The 24,594-nt window shown below is 39.6% G+C and overlaps 3 protein-coding genes across 5 annotated transcripts; all 3 read left to right on the top strand.

Annotated features, from left to right (window-relative positions):
* The first annotated feature begins 1,105 nt into the window (after positions 1 to 1,105).
* LOC109195089 (cornifelin) lies at positions 1,106 to 4,034 on the top strand. Of its 2 annotated transcripts, none has more exons than XR_003214468.1 (4): positions 1,106 to 1,207; positions 3,011 to 3,116; positions 3,208 to 3,395; positions 3,478 to 4,034. XR_003214468.1 is itself a non-coding variant. In XM_019346523.2 (4 exons), exons 1-4 carry the CDS (start codon positions 2,327 to 2,329, stop codon positions 3,712 to 3,714), a joined length of 561 nt encoding a protein of 186 aa, XP_019202068.2. In that variant the 5' UTR covers positions 2,312 to 2,326; the 3' UTR covers positions 3,715 to 4,034. The 2 variants fall into 2 exon arrangements, 1 of the variants encoding a protein (XP_019202068.2); XM_019346523.2 differs by lacking the exon at positions 1,106 to 1,207 and adding an exon at positions 2,312 to 2,356.
* A 1,013-nt stretch (positions 4,035 to 5,047) lies between these two features.
* Positions 5,048 to 12,715, top strand: LOC109195088 (placenta-specific gene 8 protein-like). 2 transcript variants are annotated; one of them, XM_019346521.2, is made up of 4 exons: positions 5,048 to 5,234; positions 11,693 to 11,798; positions 11,890 to 12,077; positions 12,160 to 12,715. In XM_019346521.2, the coding sequence occupies exons 2-4, from the start codon at positions 11,732 to 11,734 to the stop codon at positions 12,391 to 12,393; spliced, it is 489 nt and encodes a 162-aa protein (XP_019202066.1). In that variant the 5' UTR covers positions 5,048 to 5,234; positions 11,693 to 11,731; the 3' UTR covers positions 12,394 to 12,715. The 2 variants fall into 2 exon arrangements, with proteins under 2 accessions (XP_019202066.1, XP_019202067.1); XM_019346522.2 differs by lacking the exon at positions 5,048 to 5,234 and adding an exon at positions 7,255 to 7,281.
* A 687-nt stretch (positions 12,716 to 13,402) lies between these two features.
* LOC109195087 (placenta-specific gene 8 protein) lies at positions 13,403 to 21,070 on the top strand. Its single transcript, XM_019346520.2, has 4 exons — positions 13,403 to 13,579; positions 20,050 to 20,155; positions 20,247 to 20,434; positions 20,517 to 21,070. Exons 2-4 carry the CDS (start codon positions 20,089 to 20,091, stop codon positions 20,748 to 20,750), a joined length of 489 nt encoding a protein of 162 aa, XP_019202065.1. The 5' UTR covers positions 13,403 to 13,579; positions 20,050 to 20,088; the 3' UTR covers positions 20,751 to 21,070.
* The last annotated feature ends 3,524 nt before the right edge of the window (positions 21,071 to 24,594 follow it).

Below are 24,594 nucleotides of genomic sequence, written 5' to 3'. Positions count from 1 at the left end.
ATAAATGATGATAATTTATATTAAATCATTAACTAATGGTAGTACGTCTTTAAGCATTCTTCTAGGAATGGGGTATAACAGACATGTTGATGGAGCTGAGGAAACTATATTGTTCTTTCTTTGTGATTGTTTTATGTCATTTTTGATCATTTTTGGTTGGTTTGTTGGTCTGTGAGCAGACACAGTTTCTATGGTGATGGGGTTTGGGGTCATAGCAGGAGGAGAGAAGCTGCAGAGAGGTGTGTAAGACTGCAACTCTTTCCTGGTTGCAATGCTGGATAGTCATGTGATTTCTAAAACAGAGATATTGCGCAAATGCAAGAAATCAAGCCTATGGACAGGATTTCTATTTACCCTCTGCTTCTTGGTAGGTAGTTGACATTTTTGTCCCAAACCAGCACACTCATACTTCTGAATTTGTCTTAAAACCATACTTGTGTTTGTGGGTATTCTCCACACACAACAAAAGATACTTAATTGACCGTGGTTAAAAGAGACAAAGATAGTAAGCACACTGACGGGTGTGTCCCTGGAGGTAAACTAAACCCTAACACCTCTACAAGCATAACCACAGGTCAACTTTCCCATCTCTGTTTTTCCATGAAAACTCAGCAAACTCTCCATAGCCACAACTCTTGGCTCTCTTCCTCCATCGCTTTCACTTTTCTGACTTTGTTGATCTATGACCACAAATAAGCACAATACTGTCTGTCTGCTGACTCAGAGAGTTACAAACCGCAATAGTTTTCATGCTGAAACTATTATAAGTGTTTTTAACAAGCTGCTTTTAGTGATGATGTCAGGCTTGATCTTGTAGCCTTCATCCTGAACCCAGAGTTCTCTCAGTGGTTACATAGTTTTACTAAAAGGCTAAAATCCAGCAGTCATTTATACATTTATTCAGTTATTCGTTTAGTCCCTTCCTCTTTTCACTCATGTGTATTAGAGCGTTGCTCTTTAAGTGTTATTATTGTTAGCAGTAGCCAATGTTTAGATCAAACCACTGCTTTTGGTAGTTCACTCTCAGTTATTTAACCTCTGTGCAGCCAATTTAAACTGCATGTTTGAATATTCAAATATTCAGTACCAGTCATGCTCACATGTCCAATGTTTTCACTGGGACTGTGTGTCATGACCTCCTTTGATAAAGAAGAACAGAGTGTGACTGAGTGCTGGAGAGGAGAGACATCAGAGTGCAGAAGAAGAAGTAAGTGAAACGTTTGTTGTGTCATCTCTTTTTTTTCTTTAGTGCTTGGTGTTAATGATGCTGTCAGTTCAGTTATTTCATTTATCAGAGATTCTGATATTTCATTGGTTTAGTTTTCTTTATTATGGATGGAGGGTGAATATAGAATAGAAACTTAACCCTTTCATGCATGAATACTGACAATGTCAATCTGGATTTTTTTTCTTAAGTATTTTTATTCATCTTTAGACATGAAAAAAAAAGATTTTTGATCTTCATTTTTTAAAACATGTACTTTTCAAAATAGTTTTTAACATGTCCACTTAGGTGGACAACTGGCTGACCAGTGGGTGGCAGGGTATGGAGTTACACATCAGTGTCCAATGTAGTGGTTTATGTTGAAGTATACACTCAAAAAAATCTGTTGTTGGATTAACACAATTTAATCATGGCACCTTTTTCCACATGATTTAATCATGTACAATAACCCAATTTTGACCATGTCAAACCAACACATTTGGCATTTGATGGTTTAATGTAATCAAATTATGTTGGATCAACGTAGTATACTTGCATTGGCTTGAAGTGATTTATTGAAGTATGTGAAGTGAAATTTGTTTTAATTCATTCTGCATAAGTTAAAAACTTTAGGAAAACACAATGAAATCTTGTTGTTTGAACAAATACTTTGTTAAACAAGGCAAATACTGCTAGGCTTGCTTAGTGAACCAATGGGGGTTGATGATTTCATAGAGACAACGAACCAGTCCAGGCAACTAACTTTTTTAAACTAACTAAGAATAAATTAAGTTGCTGAATTTCATGCAAATGCTACATTATTTAAATATGTTCACCATAGAAACATGAAATTATTTAGTTCAAATTACAAGTTTGAATCTTGTACATGTAACAACGAACTAATTTCATTTTTTTGAGTGTACCATCAATAGCTGTCCAGTGTAGTGACACTGTGCCTGAAAGGGTTAAATAGAAATATAAAAACGTCATAAATTAGCCTTGCAATCAATCGGACTATGTCAAAGTAGCTATATATAACAATGTCCTGATTCACAAGTAATGTACCCTAAAAAAAAAACCTCAAAACTTGTAACATGTTCCTAACTACGTAACTAAAGCCAAATGGGACCAGACGTCACCTGGCTTAATGAGGTCCGTGTCCTGGCTCACAAACACATGTCAGATTTTGGGATAACCTAGAGATGTTCTTATTAATAAATACATTAAATATAAAATAGAATTCAAAATTTTTAAAAATGTCATTACAATACAAGATAAACATGAGTAAAAGAATTTTAAATGAATAATAAACATTTTAAACTGGGTCAAACATCAAGCAGAAGACGTGAATCTTTAGACTGGATTTAAGAACTGGCAGTGAAGAGACCTCTCTAATGTGAAATGGTAACGAATTTCAAAATTTGGGACCCGCTACGGCAAAAGTCCGTCTGAGCCTTCGCTGTGTCCTCGACACATCCAGGAGCAGTCGGTCAGTTGGTGTTAGTGGGAAGGCAAGTGCAAGTGCAGCTCAGAGAGGGAAGGTCGGGGAAGACCATTTAAGCACTTTAACTGTGCAGCCAGTTAAAAGTTGTGATCCAACATTTTACAGCAGCTGAAGACGACACAGGGCAAAATGGTAACACCAATATATAAAGCTTTACAGTAATACAACCAAGTTGTACAAAGGGCACGGATTACTGTTTCTTTAGCCTTCTGTCTCAGCTGAAAGAAGACAAAGTTGTATAAAGCTGACTTTCATTGCAATTGTTTTATTTGGGCTTTCTCTACTTCATTCTACTTTTACAGAGTAATTATTTAGTGTCTGTGGCTGAAGTTCAACATACAATGGCAGAAAAACCCTTGACAGACTGGGACAGTGGGCTCTTGGATTGCTTTGAGGATGCCAGTACTTGTAAGAAGTTTAAGATCTTTTTCTTGTCATTTCTGGGGTCTTAGGCGCTTCAGACATGTTACCACTTTGGTGATGCATTTCTGTTTTTCAGGCTGCTATGGTTTCTGGTGCGGCCCCTGCCTCGCCAGCACCGTTGCAGGAAGGTTTGGAGAGAACAGCTGTCTCCCTTTATGTGATACATGTTGCTCTGGTGGATTAGCAGTCTGTGGGATACCTGTTTGTGTTCCTCCTGCAGTCTTGTCTGTAAGGGCTGCCATGCGAAACAGATATGGCATCAAGGTATGAAGCAGTGACAGTGAGACAATGTCATGAAGCAGAAAAGGAGAAAGAAAGAAATAATGGTTGTACCGTCTCTCTGCAGGGCTCTCTCTGTAAGGATATTGCAATTTCCTATTGCTGCGCCACGTGCTCCTGGTGTCAGATGCATCGCGAGTTAAAGCATCGTAAGCAAGCCCCCACTGTGGTCAACATACAGAATAACAACATTGTGAACATGCAACCTTTTCCAGTCATGCAGGCACCCATGATGATGATGCCTTCACAACAAGTGCCAACTGCTTATATGGCTCAACCAGGAGTCGCCGCGGTCTCACAGTGACGAAATCTGAGTTTGTGTTGATGTTTCTATCAGTGATACGAGACAATGAAGTCATTTTGAATTGAGAGTATAGTTAAATATTTCTATCAGCTTCCTAATAATCATAAAAATTACATTTAGTTTAAATGCATGAGTCGCCTTTTTAGATTAGTCACTGCATAGCTTCAGTAATAATACAGAGGACTGAATTTTAGTCTATTAATTTTTCTGCTAATGAGAAAAACATACTTGCATTTAGAGCTAAACGTGGTGTTAGATCTGCTCTGATGTTAAAACTGATGTAAAGTGTTTTTTTTAATCAATAAAAATATGAAATCCAAGACATTTATGATCATTTTGCAATCCTACTTTAGATTCACCAAACTCTGCTTCAGATCAGTTTACAGTTTACAAAATGACAGAGAAGTGAGATTGATGAAGACCTGATGTGCTCATCACAGCACAGCTTTCATGACACCATCAAGATCAAACAGGAGTCTCTCAGTGGCTTTTTTCGTTTTTTTGTTATTTCACTCATTAATTTGTCTTTCTTAAAATGTGTCATGGTGTGTGCTGTGTGGCAGGCAGGAGGAAGGGCCCAAATGCAGGACTATCAGACAGAAAAATTAGGGGCGATCGTGGCTCAAGAGTTTGGAGTTCGCCTTGTAATTGGAAGGTTGCCGGTTCGAGCCCCGGCTCGGACAGTCTCGGTCGTTGTGTCCTTGGGCAAGACACTTCACCCGTTGCCTACTGGTGGTGGTCAGAGGGCCCGGTGGCGCCAGTGTCCGGCAGCCTCGCCTCTGTCAGTGCGCCCCAGGGTGGCTGTGGCTACAATGTAGCTTGCCATCACCAATGTGTGCGTGAATGGGTGAATGACTGGGTATGTAAAGCGCTTTGGGGTCCTTAGGGACCATAAGGGCGCTATATAAATACAGGCCATTTACCATTTACCAAAAATTAAACTCAATACGCAGCTTTATTTGCTGGAAAAGCTCAAGATAACTCAAACTAGAAACTCAAAGCATGAAGCTCTAACTGGAGAACAGGGAACTAAGATGTTACCATAAGCACAGAGGCAAAAACACAGCACGGTGAGGGTACGTGAGCTCTCAGGTCTCACTCCTTCTTTATTCCTCTCCAACAACAACTGCACATATCGCGCCACAAAACACAGGAACACACTTCCTACTCACTGGGTGTGAGTGGAGCCCTCTAGTGGTCCACCACAAGTTATTCATTCAGTCCCTTGCTCTTTTTACTCATGTGTATTAGAGCGTTGCTCTTTAAGTGTTATTTGTGTTAGTAGTAGCCAATGTTTACATCAAACCACTGGTTTTGTTTTCAGTAGTTCACTCTCAGTCATTTAACCTCTGTGCAGCCAATTTAAACTACTTGTCTGAATATTCAAACACATTCAGTACCAGTCATGCTCACATGTCCAAAGTTTTCACTGGGACTGTGTGTCATGACCTCCTTTGATAAAGAAGAACAGAGTGTGACTGAGTGCTGGAGAGGAGAGACATCAGAGTGCAGAATAAGAAGTAAGTGAAACGTTTGTTGTGTCATCTCTTTTTTTTCTTTAGTGCTTGGTGTTAATGATGCTGTCAGTTCAGTTATTTCATTTATCAGAGATTCTGATATTTCATTGGTTTAGTTTTCTTTATTATGGATGGAGGGTGAATATACATGTGCAATATACATGTGAATATATAATGTGCAATAGCAATAACACTAAGTGCAATACTCTTTCTGGCGTCGTTGTATTATCATATTGTATATAGCATTTGTATTCTATTTTATTCGATTGTATATAGTATTTTATTTTATTTTTATTTTATTTTATTCTATTCTATTGTGTACAGTATCTTATGGATATATTATTCCAGTGTTTTTTCTTCTAATTTTTCTATGCAACTTTGCACTGTCCACTGCTGTAACAAAACAAATTTCCCACGCGTGGGACTAATAAAGGTTCTCTTATCTTATCTTATCTTATCTTATCTTATCTTACAATAGAAACTTAACCCTTTCATGCATGAATAGTGACAATGTCAATCTGGATTTCTTTTCTTAAGTATTTTTATTCATCTTTAGACATGAAAAAAAAGATTTTTGATCTTCATTTTTTAAAACATGTACTTTTCAAAAGCGTTTTTAACATGTCCACTTAGGTGGACAACTGGCTGACCAGTGGGTGGCAGGGTATGGAGTTACACATCAGTGTCCAATGTAGTGGTTTATGTTGAAGTATACCATCAATAGCTGTCCAGTGTAGTGACACTGTGCATGAAAGGGTTAAATAGAAATATAAAAACGTCATAAATTAGCCTTGCAATCAATCGGACTATGTCAAAGTAGCTATATATGTAATGGGGAAGGCGTTAGGACCCAGGGGACCCAAGGGAGGGTATAAAAGAGGAAGTAGCAGCAGGTGCTCTTCTTCTCTCATTTTCACTGACAAGCAGCTGTGAACAATGGTTATGAGAAGTAGTGATTTTAGAAGACCACAAACGAGTTGTGCAGCAAACATAGTAGTCAGCTGGAGGACAGGCTGCACATGTGAATGTGTCACTGTTTTTTCCTCCTTCTCCTTTTCGTTACGTTTGCCTCCCAAGTTGGTTTTAGAGTAGGGCCACCTTTTAAAACTGATTTTTTTTTTTATTCAGGGTTTGTTTTTATCTTCACTGGGCTGGTGCAATCCCTGAGCTGGGCTCTTACCTTAGGGAGATTAGGTCTCACAGAGGTGCTCCGTGTGGATTTGCTGTGAATAAGTTTTATTAAGAGGGATTTTAGTGCCACCAATTATTGCCTGAACTAAAACACTTAGTGCATGCGATAAGTGTTCTGTTGGGCTCGTATTTATTTGGGGTGGATTTGTTTCTTTTAAAGCAATGAGCATCTGGGGCCGCCGGGGGAGAGCAAGCCCTCAGGTGATAGTTGCATTGCTGGCAGGTTGCACCAATAAGACTATATTGTGGTCGTTAGTGACCTTTTTATTGTGATGTTTTAGGCCTATTGCGAACCCTTTGTGTTTTCTTTTAAAATAATAAACTTTAACGTATCCTGGCTGATATTGACCCTCTTGTCCCGTTTATTCTGGGCTTGTTCCTGCTAGAGCTTTGGGCCTGAAAGTTTGCACGAGTAGTATAGAGGCCCCTAGCAGTTACTCAGTAGCTTTTCCTCGCTACATATATAACAATGTCCTGATTCACAGGTAATGTACCCTAAACAAAACTCATAACTTGTAACATGTTCCTATTTTTTGCAAGAGTATTCATGGAAAACTCAAAACTTCCACATTTCATGTTTTCATGTGCTTTCTTTTTTTGCAAGTTGTTTGCATGTTTCCCTCCATCCTATATGTTACTCCATTTCCTGGAAACAAATTAAATTCTGTAATCTGGATAAAATAGCGTACTTATAATCGTGACCAAACATTTAACAACAGAATGTTAAAAACATGAACAAAGTGAAATGCAAGAAATCCACGTATGTAGTTCTGCACCGATACCCAAGCCTGCAATGGAACATGAAGGAGGGACACGTAACTAAAGCCAAATGGGACCAGACGTCACCTGGCTTAATGAGGTCCGTGTCCTGGTTCACAAACATGTCAGATTTTGGGATATTCTAGAGATATTCTTATTAAATTAAATATAAAATAGAATTCAAAACTTTCAAAATGTCATTACAATACAAGATAAACATGAGTAAAAGAATTTTAAATGAATGATAAATATCTCAAACTGGGTCAAACACCAAGCAGAAGACGTGGATCTTTAGACTGGATTTAATTCAATTCAATTCAATTCAATTCAGTTTTATTTATATAGCGCCAAATCACAACAAAAGTCGCCTCAAGGCGCTTCATAGGTACAGAGAAAACCCCAACAATCATATGACCCCCTATGAGCAAGCACTTTGGCGACAGTGGGAAGGAAAAACTCCCTTTTAACAGGAAGAAACCTCCGGCAGAACCAGGCTCAGGGAGGGGCGGGGCATCTGCTGCAACCGGTTGGGGTGAGAGAAGGAAGACAGGATAGAAGACATGCTGTGGAAGAGAGACAGAGATTAATAACAGATATGATTCAATGCAGAGAGGTCTATTAACACATAGTGAGTGAGAAAGGTGACTGGAAAGGAAAAACTCAATGCATCATGGGAATCCCCGGCAGCCTACGTCTATTGCAGCATAACTAAGGGAGGATTCAGGGTCACCTGGTCCAGCCCTAACTATATGCTTTAGCAAAAAGGAAAGTTTTAAGCCTAATCTTGAAAGTAGAGATAGTGTCTGTCTCCCGAATCCAAACTGGAAGCTGGTTCCACAGAAGAGGGGCCTGAAAACTGAAGGCTCTGCCTCCCATTCTACTTTTAAATACTCTAGGAACAGCAAGTAGGCCTGCAGTGCAAGAGCGAAGTGCTCTAATAGGGTGATATGGTACTACAAGGTCATTAAGATAAGATGGGGCCTGATTATTTAAGACCTTGTATGTGAGGAGCAGGATTTTGAATTCAATTCTGGATTTAACAGGAAGCCAATGAAGGGAAGCCAATACAGGAGAAATCTGCTCTCTCTTTCTAGTCCCTGTCAGGACTCTTGCTGCAGCATTTTGGATTAGCTGAAGACTTTTCAGGGAGTTTTTAGGACATCCTGATAATAATGAATTACAGTAGTCCAGCCTGGAAGTAATAAATGCATGAACTAGTTTTTCAGCATCACTAAGAGACAGGACATTTCTAACATTAGAGATGTTGCACAAATGGAAGAAAGCAGTCTTACATATTTGTTTAATATGTGCGTTGAAGGACATGTCCTGGTCAAAAATGACTCCAAGGTTCCTCACAGTGTTACTGGAGGCCAAGGTAATGCCATCCAGAGTAAGAATCTGGTTAGATACCATATTTCTAAGATTTTCAGGGCCGAGTACAATAACCTCAGTTTGATCTGAATTAAGAAGCAGAAAGTTAGCGGCCATCCAGGTCTTTATGCCTTTAAGACATTCCTGCAGTTTAACTAATCGGTGTGTGTTACCTGGCTTCATGGATAGATAGAGTTGGGTGTCATCTGCATAGCAGTGAAAATGTATGCTATGTCTTCTAATGATGCTGCCTAAGGGAAGCATGTATAATGTAAACAGAATTGGTCCTAGCACTGAACCCTGTGGAACACCATAATTAACCTCAGTGGGTGAAGAGGACTCTCCATTTACATGTACAAAGTGGAGTCTATTTGATAGATATGATACAAACCACTGCAGTGCAGTACCTGTAATACCTACAGCATGTTCTAATTGCTCTAATAGGATATTGTGATCAACAGTATCGAACTCTGCACTGAGGTCTAGCAGGACAAGCACAGAGATGAGTCCACTGTCAGAGGCCATAAGAAGATCATTTGTAACCTTCACTAAAGCTGTTTCTGTGCTGTGATGAGCTCTGAAACCTGACTGAAACTCTTCAAATAAGCCATTCCTCTGCAGATGATCTGTTAGCTGTTTGACAACTACTCTTTCAAGGATGTTTGATATGAAAGGAAGGTTGGAGATTGGCCTATAATTAGCTAAGACAGCTGGGTCATGAGATGGCTTTTTAAGTAAAGGTTTAACTACAGCCACCTTGAAGGCCTGTGGTACATAGCCGATTATTAGAGATAGGTTGATCATATTTAAGATTGAAGCATTAATTAATGGCAGGACTTCTTTGAGCAGTTTTGTAGGAATGGGGTCTAAAAGACACGTTGATGGTTTGGAGGAAGTAATTATTGAAGTTAACTCAGAAAGATCAATTGGAGAAAAAGAGTCTAACTTAACATCAATGGTACTAAAAGTAGCTGTAGATAATATTACATCTGTGGGATGATTGGTAATTTTTTCTCTAATGATAAAAATTTTATTAGTGAAGAAGTTCATGAAGTCATTACTAGTTAACGTTAAATGGATTGTTGGCTCAGTAGAGCTCTGACTGTTTGTCAGCCTGGCTACAGTGCTGAAGAGAAACCTGGGGTTGTTCTTATTTTCTTCAATCAGTGACGAATAGTAAGATGTTCTGGCTTTGCGGAGGGCTTTCTTATAAAGCAGCAAACTATTTCTCCAGGCTAAATGATGATCTTCTAAATTTGTGACACGCCATTTCCTCTCCAGCTTACGAGTTATCTGCTTTAGGCTACGTGTTTGAGAATTATACCACGGAGTCAGGGACTTCTGATTTGAGACCTTAGTTTTCACAGGAGCTACAGTATCCAGAGTCGTACGTAGTGAGGAGGTAAAATTATTAACAAGATGATCGACCTCTGTTGGAGTAGCGTTCAGATAGCTGCTCTGCTCTATGTTGGTACAGGGCATTGAAGATGATAACAGTGGGTGGATTATATTCTTAAACTTAGTTACAGCGCTTTCAGAAAGACAAAGTCTACTCTCCACTGCTGTGTAATCAATTATTGTAAATGTAAATGTTATCAGGAAATGATCAGACAGCAGAGGGTTTTCAGGAAACACTGTTAAATGTTCAGTTTCTATGCCATATGTTAAAACAAGATCTAGAGTGTGATTAAAGTGGTGGGTGGGTTCTTTTACATTTTGAGAGAAGCCAATTGAGTCTAATAACAGATTAAATGCCATGTTGAGGCTGTCATTTTTAGCATCTACATGGATGTTAAAATCACCCACAATAATTATTTTATCTGAGCTGAGCACTAAATCAGATAAAAAGTCTGAGAAATCAGACAGAAACTCTGTGTAAGGCCCAGGTGGACGATAGATGATAACAAGTAAGACTGGTTTCTGAGTTTTACAGCTGGGGTGGACGAGGCTAAGCATCAGGCTTTCAAATGAATTAAAAGTCTGTCTTGGTCTTTCGTTAATTAATAGACTGGTGTAAAAAATTGCTGCCACACCGCCCCCTCGGTCTGTGCTTCGAGGTTTCTGGTAGTTAGAATGACTCAAGGGTGTTGATTCATTTAAACTAACATAATCATCCTGCTGCAACCAGGTTTCTGTAAGGCAGAGTAAATCAATTTGTTGATCAATTATTAAATCATGTACTAACAGAGACTTGGAGGAGAGAGACCTAATATTTAATAATCCACATTTCACTGTTTTACTCTTTGGTTCAGATGTGGATACTGTATTGTTCTTTCTTTGTGATTTTTTTTATGTTTAAGTTGTTTATTGCTGGTTTTTAGTTTGTTTTTTGTCTGTTTGGGAGCTGACACAGTCTCAGTGGAGATGGTTTTTTCGGGGGGTAGCAGGAGGAGAGAAGCTGCAGAGAGGCGTGTAAGACTGCAACTCTGCTTCCTGGTCCCAACTCTGGATAGTCATATTTTGGGGGGTTTAATAAATTTGTCCATATTTCTAGAAATGAGAGCTGCTCCATCCAAAGTGGGATGGATGCCGTCTCTCCTAACAAGACCAGGTTTCCTCCAGAAGGTTTGCCAATTATCTATGAAGCCCACATCGTTTCTGGGACACCACTCAGACAGCCAGCAATTTAAGGAGAACATGCGGCTAAACATGTCACTGCTGGTCTGATTTAAGAACTGGCAGTGAAGAGACCTCTCTAATGTGAAATGGTAACAAATTTCAAAGTTGGGACTCGCTACGCCAAAAGTCCGTCTGAGCTTCCGCTGTGTCCTCGACACATCCAGGAGCAGTCGGTTAGTTGGTGTTAGTGGGAAGGCAAGTGCAAGTGCAGCTCAGAGAGGGAACGTCGGGGAAGACCATTTAAGCACTTTAACTGTGCAGCCAGTTAAAAGTTGTGATCCAACATTTTACAGCAGCTGAAGACGACACAGGGCAAAATGGTAACACCAATATATAAAGCTTTACAGTAATACAACCAAGTTGTACAAAGGGCACGGATTATGGTTTTAAAGTGATCTTTGGGCAGAATTTTTCTTTTTTTTAGCCTTCTGTCTCAGCTGAAAGAAGACAAAGTTGTATAAAGCTGACTTTAATTGCAATTGTTTTATTTGGGCTTTCTCTACTTCATTCTACTTTTACAGAGTAATTATTTAGTGTCTGTGGCTGAAGTTCAACATACAATGGCAGAAAAACCCTTGACAGACTGGGACAGTGGGCTCTTGGATTGCTTTGAGGATGCCAGTACTTGTAAGAAGTTTAAGATCTTTTTCTTGTCATTTCTGGGGTCTTAGGCGCTTCAGACATGTTACCACTTTGGTGATGCATTTCTGTTTTTCAGGCTGCTATGGTTTCTGGTGCGGCCCCTGCCTCGCCAGCACCGTTGCAGGAAGGTTTGGAGAGAACAGCTGTCTCCCTTTATGTGATACATGTTGCTCTGGTGGATTAGCAGCCTGTGGGATACCTGTTTGTGTTCCTCCTGCAGTTTTGTCTTTAAGGGCTGCCATGCGAAACAGATATGGCATCAAGGTATGAAGCAGTGACAGTGAGACAATGTCATGAAGCAGAAAAGGAGAAAGAAAGAAATAATGGTTGTACCGTCTCTCTGCAGGGCTCTCTCTGTAAGGATATTGCAATTTCCTATTGCTGCGCCACGTGCTCCTGGTGTCAGATGCATCGCGAGTTAAAGCATCGTAAGCAAGCCCCCACTGTGGTCAACATACAGAATAACAACATTGTGAACATGCAGCCTTTTCCAGTCATGCAGGCACCCATGATGATGCCTTCACAACCAGTTCCAGCTGCTTATATGGCTCAACCAGGAGTCGCCGTGGTCTCACAGTGACAAAATCCGAGTTTGTGTTGATGTTTCTATCAGTGATACGAGACAATGAAGTCATTTTAAATTGAGAGTATAGTTAAATATTTCTATCAGCTTCCTAATAATCATAAAAATTACATTTAGTTTAAATGCATGAGTCGCCTTTTTAGATTAGTCACTGCATAGCTTCAGTAATAATACAGAGGACTGAATTTTAGTCTATTAATTTTTCTGCTAATGAGAAAAACATACTTGCATTTAGAGCTAAACGTGGTGTTAGATCTGCTCTGATGTTAAAACTGATGTAAAGTGTTTTTTTATCAATAAAAATATGAAATCCAAGACATTTATGATCATTTTGCAATCCTACTTTAGATTCACCAAACTCTGCTTCAGATCAGTTTACAGTTTACAAAATGACAGAGAAGTGAGATTGATGAAGACCTGATGTGCTCATCACAGCACAGCTTTCATGACACCATCAAGATCAAACAGGAGTCTCTCAGTGGCTTTTTTCGTTTTTTGTTATTCCACTCATTAATTTGTCTTTCTTAAAATGTGTCATGGTGTGTGCTGTGTGGCAGGCAGGAGGAAGGACCCAAATGCAGGACTATCAGACAGAAAAATTAAACTCAATACGCAGCTTTATTTGCTGGAAAAGCTCAAGATAACTCAAACTAGAAACTCAAAGCATGAAGCTCTAACTGGAGAACAGGGAACTAAGATGTTACCATAAGCACAGAGGCAAAAACACAGCACGGTGAGGGTACGTGAGCTCTCAGGTCTCACTCCTTCTTTATTCCTCTCCAACAACAACTGCACATATCGCGCCACAAAACACAGGAACACACTTCCTACTCACTGGGTGTGAGTGGAGCCCTCTAGTGGTCCACCACAAGTTATTCATTCAGTCCCTTGCTCTTTTTACTCATGTGTATTAGAGCGTTGCTCTTTAAGTGTTATTTGTGTTAGTAGTAGCCAATGTTTACATCAAACCACTGGTTTTGCTTTCAGTAGTTCACTCTCAGTCATTTAACCTCTGTGCAGCCAATTTAAACTACTTGTCTGAATATTCAAACACATTCAGTACCAGTCATGCTCACATGTCCAAAGTTTTCACTGGGACTGTGTGTCATGACCTCCTTTGATAAAGAAGAACAGAGTGTGACTGAGTGCTGGAGAGGAGAGACATCAGAGTGCAGAATAAGAAGTAAGTGAAACGTTTGTTGTGTCATCTCTTTTTTTTCTTTAGTGCTTGGTGTTAATGATGCTGTCAGTTCAGTTATTTCATTTATCAGAGATTCTGATATTTCATTGGTTTAGTTTTCTTTATTATGGATGGAGGGTGAATATACATGTGCAATATACATGTGAATATATAATGTGCAATAGCAATAACACTAAGTGCAATACTCTTTCTGGCGTCGTTGTATTATCATATTGTATATAGCATTTGTATTCTATTTTATTCGATTGTATATAGTATTTTATTTTATTTTTATTTTATTTTATTCTATTCTATTGTGTACAGTATCTTATGGATATATTATTCCAGTGTTTTTTCTTCTAATTTTTCTATGCAACTTTGCACTGTCCACTGCTGTAACAAAACAAATTTCCCACGCGTGGGACTAATAAAGGTTCTCTTATCTTATCTTATCTTATCTTATCTTACAATAGAAACTTAACCCTTTCATGCATGAATAGTGACAATGTCAATCTGGATTTCTTTTCTTAAGTATTTTTATTCATCTTTAGACATGAAAAAAAAGATTTTTGATCTTCATTTTTTAAAACATGTACTTTTCAAAAGCGTTTTTAACATGTCCACTTAGGTGGACAACTGGCTGACCAGTGGGTGGCAGGGTATGGAGTTACACATCAGTGTCCAATGTAGTGGTTTATGTTGAAGTATACCATCAATAGCTGTCCAGTGTAGTGACACTGTGCATGAAAGGGTTAAATAGAAATATAAAAACGTCATAAATTAGCCTTGCAATCAATCGGACTATGTCAAAGTAGCTATATATGTAATGGGGAAGGCGTTAGGACCCAGGGGACCCAAGGGAGGGTATAAAAGAGGAAGTAGCAGCAGGTGCTCTTCTTCTCTCATTTTCACTGACAAGCAGCTGTGAACAATGGTTATGAGAAGTAGTGATTTTAGAAGACCACAAACGAGTTGTGCAGCAAACATAGTAGTCAGCTGGAGGACAGGCTGCACATGTGAATGTGTCACTGTTTTTTCCTCCTTCTCCTTTTCGTTACGTTTGCCTCCCAAGTTGGTTTTAGAGTAGGGCCACCTTTTAAAACTGATTTTTTTTTTTATTCAGGGTTTGTTTTTATCTTCACTGGGCTGGTGCAATCCCTGAGCTGGGCTCTTACCTTAGGGAGATTAGGTCTCACAGAGGTGCTCCGTGTGGATTTGCTGTGAATAAGTTTTATTAAGAGGGATTTTAGTGCCACCAATTATTGCCTGAACTAAAACACTTAGTGCATGCGATAAGTGTTCTGTTGGGCTCGTATTTATTTGGGGTGGATTTGTTTCTTTTAAAGCAATGAGCATCTGGGGCCGCCGGGGGAGAGCAAGCCCTCAGGTGATAGTTGCATTGCTGGCAGGTTGCACCAATAAGACTATATTGTGGTCGTTAGTGACCTTTTTATTGTGATGTTTTAGGCCTATTGCGAACCCTTTGTGTTTTCTTTTAAAATAATAAACTTTAACGTATCCTGGCTGATATTGACCCTCTTGTCCCGTTTATTCTGGGCTTGTTCCTGCTAGAGCTTTGGGCCTGAAAGTTTGCACGAGTAGTATAGAGGCCCCTAGCAGTTACTCAGTAGCTTTTCCTCGCTACATATATAACAATGTCCTGATTCACAAGTAATGTACCCTAAACAAAACTCATAACTTGTAACATGTTCCTATTTTTTGCAAGAGTATTCATGGAAAACTCAAAACTTCCACATTTCATGTTTTCATGTGCTTTCTTTTTTTGCAAGTTGTTTGCATGTTTCCCTCCATCCTATATGTTACTCCATTTCCTGGAAACAAATTAAATTCTGTAATCTGGATAAAATAGCGTACTTATAATCGTGACCAAACATTTAACAACAGAATGTTAAAAACATGAACAAAGTGAAATGCAAGAAATCCACGTATGTAGTTCTGCACCGATACCCAAGCCTGCAATGGAACATGAAGGAGGGACACGTAACTAAAGCCAAATGGGACCAGACGTCACCTGGCTTAATGAGGTCCGTGTCCTGGTTCACAAACATGTCAGATTTTGGGATATTCTAGAGATATTCTTATTAAATAAAATATAAAATAGAATTCAAAACTTTCAAAATGTCATTACAATACAAGATAAACATGAGTAAAAGAATTTTAAATGAATGATAAATCTCTCAAACTGGGTCAAACACCAAGCAGAAGACGTGGATCTTTAGACTGGATTTAATTCAATTCAATTCAATTCAATTCAGTTTTATTTATATAGCGCCAAATCACAACAAAAGTCGCCTCAAGGCGCTTCATAGGTACAGAGAAAACCCCAACAATCATATGACCCCCTATGAGCAAGCACTTTGGCGACAGTGGGAAGGAAAAACTCCCTTTTAACAGGAAGAAACCTCCGGCAGAACCAGGCTCAGGGAGGGGCGGGGCATCTGCTGCAACCGGTTGGGGTGAGAGAAGGAAGACAGGATAGAAGACATGCTGTGGAAGAGAGACAGAGATTAATAACAGATATGATTCAATGCAGAGAGGTCTATTAACACATAGTGAGTGAGAAAGGTGACTGGAAAGGAAAAACTCAATGCATCATGGGAATCCCCGGCAGCCTACGTCTATTGCAGCATAACTAAGGGAGGATTCAGGGTCACCTGGTCCAGCCCTAACTATATGCTTTAGCAAAAAGGAAAGTTTTAAGCCTAATCTTGAAAGTAGAGATAGTGTCTGTCTCCCGAATCCAAACTGGAAGCTGGTTCCACAGAAGAGGGGCCTGAAAACTGAAGGCTCTGCCTCCCATTCTACTTTTAAATACTCTAGGAACAGCAAGTAGGCCTGCAGTGCAAGAGCGAAGTGCTCTAATAGGGTGATATGGTACTACAAGGTCATTAAGATAAGATGGGGCCTGATTATTTAAGACCTTGTATGTGAGGAGCAGGATTTTGAATTCAATTCTGGATTTAACAGGAAGCCAATGAAGGGAAGCCAATACAGGAGAAATCTGCTCTCTCTTTCTAGTCCCTGTCAGGACTCTTGCTGCAGCATTTTGGATTAGCTGAAGACTTTTCAGGGAGTTTTTAGGACATCCTGATAATAATGAATTACAGTAGTCCAGCCTGGAAGTAATAAATGCATGAACTAGTTTTTCAGCATCACTAAGAGACAGGACATTTCTAACATTAGAGATGTTGCACAAATGGAAGAAAGCAGTCTTACATATTTGTTTAATATGTGCGTTGAAGGACATGTCCTGGTCAAAAATGACTCCAAGGTTCCTCACAGTGTTACTGGAGGCCAAGGTAATGCCATCCAGAGTAAGAATCTGGTTAGATACCATATTTCTAAGATTTTCAGGGCCGAGTACAATAACCTCAGTTTGATCTGAATTAAGAAGCAGAAAGTTAGCGGCCATCCAGGTCTTTATGTCTTTAAGACATTCCTGCAGTTTCACTAATCGGTGTGTGATACCTGGCTTCATGGATAGATAGAGTTGGGTGTCATCTGCATAGCAGTGAAAATGTATGCTATGTCTTCTAATGATGCTGCCTAAGGGAAGCATGTATAATGTAAACAGAATTGGTCCTAGCACTGAACCCTGTGGAACACCATAATTAACCTCAGTGGGTGAAGAGGACTCTCCATTTACATGTACAAAGTGGAGTCTATTTGATAGATATGATACAAACCACTGCAGTGCAGTACCTGTAATACCTACAGCATGTTCTAATTGCTCTAATAGGATATTGTGATCAACAGTATCGAACTCTGCACTGAGGTCTAGCAGGACAAGCACAGAGATGAGTCCACTGTCAGAGGCCATAAGAAGATCATTTGTAACCTTCACTAAAGCTGTTTCTGTGCTGTGATGAGCTCTGAAACCTGACTGAAACTCTTCAAATAAGCCATTCCTCTGCAGATGATCTGTTAGCTGTTTGACAACTACTCTTTCAAGGATGTTTGATATGAAAGGAAGGTTGGAGATTGGCCTATAATTAGCTAAGACAGCTGGGTCATGAGATGGCTTTTTAAGTAAAGGTTTAACTACAGCCAGCTTGAAGGCCTGTGGTACATAGCCGATTATTAGAGATAGGTTGATCATATTTAAGATCGAAGAATTAATTAATGGCAGGACTTCTTTGAGCAGTTTTGTAGGAATGGGGTCTAAAAGACACGTTGATGGTTTGGAGGAAGTAATTATTGAAGTTAACTCAGAAAGATCAATTGGAGAAAAAGAGTCTAACTTAACATCAATGGTACTAAAAGTAGCTGTAGATAATATTACATCTGTGGGATGATTATTGGTAATTTTTTCTCTAATGATAAAAATTTTATTTGTGAAGAAGTTCATGAAGTCATTACTAGTTAACGTTAAAGGGATTGTTGGCTCAGTAGAGCTCTGACTGTTTGTCAGCCTGGCTACAGTGCTGAAGAGAAACCTGGGGTTGTTCTTATTTTCTTCAATCAGTGATGAATAGTAAGATGTTCTGGCTTTGCGGAGGGCTTTCTTATAAAGCAGCAAACTATTTCTCCAGGCTAAATGATGATCTTCTAAATTTGTGACACGCCATTTCCTCTCCAGCTTACGAGTTATCTGCTTTAGGCTACGTGTTTGAGAATTATACCACGGAGTCAGGGACTTCTGATTTGAGACCTTAGTTTTCACAGGAGCTACAGTATCCAGAGTCGTACGTAGTGAGGAGGTAAAATTATTAACAAGATGATCGACCTCTGTTGGAGTAGCGTTCAGATAGCTGCTCTGCTCTATGTTGGTACAGGGCATTGAAGATGATAACAGTGGGTGGATTATATTCTTAAACTTAGTTACAGCACTTTCAGAAAGACATCTACTTTGATAAAGTCTACTCTCCACTGCTGTGTAATCAATTATTGTAAATGTAAATGTTATCAGGAAATGATCAGACAGCAGAGGGTTTTCAGGAAACACTGTTAAATGTTCAGTTTCTATGCCATATGTTAAAACAAGATCTAGAGTGTGATTAAAGTGGTGGGTGGGTTCTTTTACATTTTGAGAGAAGCCAATTGAGTCTAATAACAGATTAAATGCCATGTTGAGGCTGTCATTTTTAGCATCTACATGGATGTTAAAATCACCCACAATAATTATTTTATCTGAGCTGAGCACTAAATCAGATAAAAAGTCTGAGAAATCAGACAGAAACTCTGTGTAAGGCCCAGGTGGACGATAGATGATAACAAGTAAGACTGGTTTCAGAGTTTTACAGCTGGGGTGGACGAGGCTAAGCATCAGGCTTTCAAATGAATTAAAAGTCTGTCTTGGTCTTTCGTTAATTAATAGGCTGGTGTGAAAAATTGCTGCCACACCGCCCCCTCGGTCTGTGCTTCGAGGTTTCTGGTAGTTAGAATGACTCGGGGGTGTTGATTCATTTAAACTAACATAATCATCCGGCTGCAACCAGGTTTCTGTAAGGCAGAGTAAATCGATTTGTTGATCAATTATTAAGTCATGTACTAACAGAGACTTGGAGGAGAGAGACCTAATATTTAATAATCCACATTTCACTGTTTTACTCTTTGGTTCAGATGTGGATACTGTATTGTTCTTTCTTTGTGATTTTTTTATGTTTAAGTTGTTTATTGCTGGTTTTTAGTTTGTTTTTTGTCTGTTTGGGAGCTGACACAGTCTCTATGGAGATGGGTTTTTGGGGGGGGTAACAGGAGGAGAGAAGCTGCAGAGGGGCGTGTAAGACTGCAACTCTGCTTCCTGGTCCCAACTCTGGATAGTCATATTTTGGGGGGTTTAATAAATTTGTCCATATTTCTAGAAATGAGAGCTGCTCCATCCAAAGTGGGATGGATGCCGTCTCTCCTAACAAGACCAGGTTTCCTCCAGAAGGTTTGCCAATTATCTATGAAGCCCACATCGTTTCTGGGACACCACTCAGACAGCCAGCAATTTAAGGAGAACATGCGGCTAAACATGTCACTCCTGGCCTGATTTAAGAACTGGCAGTGAAGAGACCTCTCTAATGTGAAATGGTAACAAATTTCAAAGTTGGGACTCGCTACGCCAAAAGTCCGTCTGAGCCTCCGCTGTGTCCTCGACACATCCAGGAGCAGTCGGTTAGTTGGTGTGAGTGGGAAGGCAAGTGCAAGTGCAGCTCAGAGAGGGAACGTCGGGGAAGACCATTTAAGCACTTTAACTGTGCAGCCAGTTAAAAGTTGTGATCCAACATTTTACAGCAGCTGAAGACGACACAGGGCAAAATGGTAACACCAATATATAAAGCTTTACAGTAATACAACCAAGTTGTACAAAGGGCACGGATTATGGTTTTAAAGTGATCTTTGGGCAGAATTTTTCTTTTTTTTAGCCTTCTGTCTCAGCTGAAAGAAGACAAATGTGAAGACAAAGCTGACTTTCATTGCAATTGTTTTATTTGGGCTTTCTCTACTTCATTCTACTTTTACAGAGTAATTATTTAGTGTCTGTGGCTGAACTTCAACATACAATGGCAGAAAAACCCTTGACAGACTGGGACAGTGGTCTCTTGGATTGCTTTGAGGATGCCAGTACTTGTAAGAAGTTTAAGATCTTTTTCTTGTCATTTCTGGGGTCTTAGGCGCTTCAGACATGTTACCACTTTGGTGATGCATTTCTGTTTTTCAGGCTGCTATGGTTTCTGGTGCGGCCCCTGCCTCGCCAGCACCGTTGCAGGAAGGTTTGGAGAGAACAGCTGTCTCCCTTTATGTGATACATGTTGCTCTGGTGGATTAGCAGCCTGTGGGATACCTGTTTGTGTTCCTCCTGCAGTCTTGTCTGTAAGGGCTGCCATGCGAAACAGATATGGCATCAAGGTATGAAGCAGTGACAGTGAGACAATGTCATGAAGCAGAAAAGGAGAAAGAAAGAAATAATGGTTGTACCGTCTCTCTGCAGGGCTCTCTCTGTAAGGATATTGCAATTTCCTATTGCTGCGCCACGTGCTCCTGGTGTCAGATGCATCGAGAGTTAAAGCATCGTAAGCAAGCCCCCACTGTGGTCAACATACAGAATAACAACATTGTGAACGTGCAGCCTTTTCCAGTCATGCAGGCACCCATGATGATGCCTTCACAACCAGTTCCAGCTGCTTATATGGCTCAACCAGGAGTCGCCGTGGTCTCACAGTGACGAAATCTGAGTTTGTGTTGATGTTTCTATCAGTGATACGAGACAATGAAGTCATTTTGAATTGAGAGTATAGTTAAATATTTCTATCAGCTTCCTAATAATCATAAAAATTACATTTAGTTTAAATGCATGAGTCGCCTTTTTAGATTAGTCACTGCATAGCTTCAGTAATAATACAGAGGACTGAATTTTAGTCTATTAATTTTTCTGCTAATGAGAAAAACATACTTGCATTTAGAGCTAAACGTGGTGTTAGATCTGCTCTGATGTTAAAACTGATGTAAAGTGTTTTTTTTAATCAATAAAAATATGAAATCCAAGACATTTATGATCATTTTGCAATCCTACTTTAGATTCACCAAACTCTGCTTCAGATCAGTTTACAGTTTACAAAATGACAGAGAAGTGAGATTGATGAAGACCTGATGTGCTCATCACAGCACAGCTTTCATGACACCATCAAGATCAAACAGGAGTCTCTCAGTGGCTTTTTTCGTTTTTTTGTTATTTCACTCATTAATTTGTCTTTCTTAAAATGTGTCATGGTGTGTGCTGTGTGGCAGGCAGGAGGAAGGACCCAAATGCAGGACTATCAGACAGAAAAATTAAATTCAAAGCGCAGCTTTATTTGCTGGAAAAGCTCAAGATAACTCAAACTAGAAACTCAAAGCACGAAGCTCTAACTGGAGAACAGAGAACTAAGATGTTACCATGAGCACAGAGGTGAAAACACAGCACAGCGAGTCTACGACGCAAAAACTAACAGAGAAAGACAAGACTGAAATATTCAAGCAGGACAACGAGAGAATGGGAACAGGTGGTGACACAGCCGGGAAAAATAATGAGACGACTAGGAAGCAAAATCAGACACACTGCACAAAGGACAGGGACTATCAAAATAAAACAGGAAACACATGACAGGCACAGAAACAGAATATGGAGCACAGAGACAACAGTAACTAACAGTGACAGGAGGTGAACAACACAGACTCAAACACAGGCTGAGGTGACGCGACTAAGATCACTGAGAGCTAAAGAAACCCCAAAACATGAATAACAATAATCAAAGAACATAATTACAAAGAGTGAAACACAAATACTGGGTCTTTGTGACAAAATGTCTTTTATAAATAGCAACACAGAATCCAAATGGAGTAAATTAAAAACTCACGTTTTATATCTACTTACAATGATGCTTGGTGTCGTGCTGAAGACAAATCAGTGTTTTCCCTCAAATTTACATGTAAGCAAACCAACAATTAATACACAATAGCCAAACGTCTTTGCTGCCTTTTTGTTCTTTTAATCTTTGCGTATGAACACTAACATCCCCGCCCATGTTGTTCATTTGTTTTTCTGTCTGTATGATGCTAAAGACTCAAAAACTAAGCTGGCTGTTCAGGACTTAAGAGGATTTTGTGTCGAGGAATTGAAGATCTGCTTTTCCTTACAGTCCATGTTCTGATAAAAACTGCTTCCAGAATGACGTCTTTTATTTTATACAGGAATACAGCTCACAGCAGACAAACAGCCAACAAGGTGAAACATGATATCACATTAAAATATCAGGAGTTCTTTGCTGTGACTTGCCTAACAAGTAAAAGCAGGAAATGAATTAAAAGTAAACTTCTTGGGTGATCTGACTATTTTTGGACTGAAGTCAGAATCTGATCTGTTTTCTCATAAAACAAGAGAGAAGAATGAGAAAAGTTTACTGCTTTGTCATTTTTTCAAAGCAGTTTTGTCACACAGTGCCACCCTGTGGTCACAATTGGCAATTACATAACACAAACTAAATGTGACTAATGTCACTGCAAAGTGGTGTACTGCGACTGGATAAATTAAAAAGTGAATTAAAGCATTACAAGAAAACCCGTCTTCAGTATAGAGAGTAACCCAGTTAGCATGTGGCTTATCTCAGCTGTGTAGTCAGATGTTTTTGGTTTTATTCCTGTTCTGATAACAAAAGTTTAGAAATGAACTGAATCGATAAAGAGTTCAGGCCCCATTTTCAGTTTTATCTTGCATCCTCTGAGAAGCTTTTGTGTTGTTGCTGTTTGTTTTGTTTTATTTAAATCACTGTTTCAAGTCAAATCCAACAGCTCTAAAAACTGAAAACTAACAACAAGGAACAACAGCCTGCTGTCACGTCATGAAATTAGGAATTGAATACTTGCGTCACTTAAATGACAAAGAAACAATGACCAGCAGCAGGTCTATGCTTAGTTAAGCTATCTGACTCTTTTAATAGCTTAAAGACTGAATAAAAGAAACCGGTTTTAAGGTTTAACTATTACCCATCATTTCCTCAGTGGTAAATCAATTAAACCGCTTGTGAACTTCATCTATGCCAAACACAAAATCCAAAGCATGCAAAGATCCTCTTGAATGAATGAATCTATCTCTGTCGGTTTGAACGTGATGTCCTACAAAACAGAAACCACGGGCTTAATTTGACCTGGAAACTGTGTGCAGATAAAGAGCTTATCAAATCACACTAACAATGCAAACAGCTTCAGAGATCTCACGCATGGCCGACTTATCCACTGTAACACAGCAGTGTCACAGGAGGCGTGGCTTCCAAGCTGGAAAAGACTGTTTAACACCACTTTATTATTTTAGCCATTGTGAAAAACACTGTTAAGTGAATGCTTCACATAAGTAAAACGTGTAAAGCTAAAAGAGCCTGCCTGAGGGTCTGAGGCGGCGCTGTGGCTGGTAGGGCTGTAACAATAGGGTTATACAGCTGGGAGCAAAATCTAAACTCCTTTAAATGAGTTAAATATCAAAAATGAATTACTCAGCTGAGTGTGGGAGGAAGCTGAGGTATTCAGAGGAAACTCACGCAGCCACAAAGAGACCAACCCAAACTCTACTATGAATGGATCCAGCCAGCTCTTGAACCAAGATCCCTTGTTGCGACTCCTCCAACCAACGGCCGCAGCAGGCGAAACATGAGGACACAGATGATGCGCAACAATAAACACATGAGATGCACTTCTGTACCATTTGCTCCTTTAATTCCACGTTGTACTGTCCACTATACAAAATCATTACATGGGATCAAACATGATACAAATGCACAGACTGCACAAACAAACATGAATACAAATCACAAACATTACACCAATTGCTATGCCAAACTACAACATCGGCCTATGGCATCAATTAGTGCACTAAACGAAACTCAGGCTGCATACAAAAATGCATCAAAATGACTCAAGCTGTGGTCAACAGAAGTTTCCCCTCATGCTCACCCTACCTTTGTGTCATCAACATCAGGTACGGTGAACAGGTGAGTGCAACCACCTTTATCACCTAACACACCCATGAGTCACGCCCCACACCCGTGCACCAATACAGTGCGTGCATTTAAACCAACCCTCTTTATCCGAAAAAGGAACGACTCATATGGCTCCTACATCCCTGATCATCATTCCGACTCCCCTCGTGATCGATGAGAATCCACCAAGTAGAAACCACGTGTTTATTATATTATTTTTATATATTTTAAGCCATAAAAACCCTCCACACACCCTTATAAATCCTTTCTACACTCTTAGTAAGTGAACCGCGATGTGGCGTGAGGATACTCTACATTTTGTAAATACCTTCAGGGCTCTAGAGTGCGACCAATTTGGTCGTAAATGCGACCAAATATTTTCGGCTAACAAAAAAAAGAAAAAAAAAAATCTCTGCAACTCTCCGTGTGGTCAACAACAGACACATTATGCCCCTATCGTGGACTAAACCAATCAGAGATAGTCAGGGGCGGGACCTCTCTGATTGGCCGTGGTCCAGTTGAAAGTGCAGGTGGAAGAGAGAGGTGAGTAGCTTGAATAAA

The sequence above is a fragment of the Oreochromis niloticus genome, linkage group LG17, assembly GCF_001858045.2.
Source record: "Oreochromis niloticus isolate F11D_XX linkage group LG17, O_niloticus_UMD_NMBU, whole genome shotgun sequence".
Classification (NCBI taxonomy): domain Eukaryota; kingdom Metazoa; phylum Chordata; class Actinopteri; order Cichliformes; family Cichlidae; genus Oreochromis; species Oreochromis niloticus.
The sequence above is the reverse complement of the archived record's forward strand: the minus strand, read 5'-3'. Positions and strand labels throughout refer to the sequence as shown.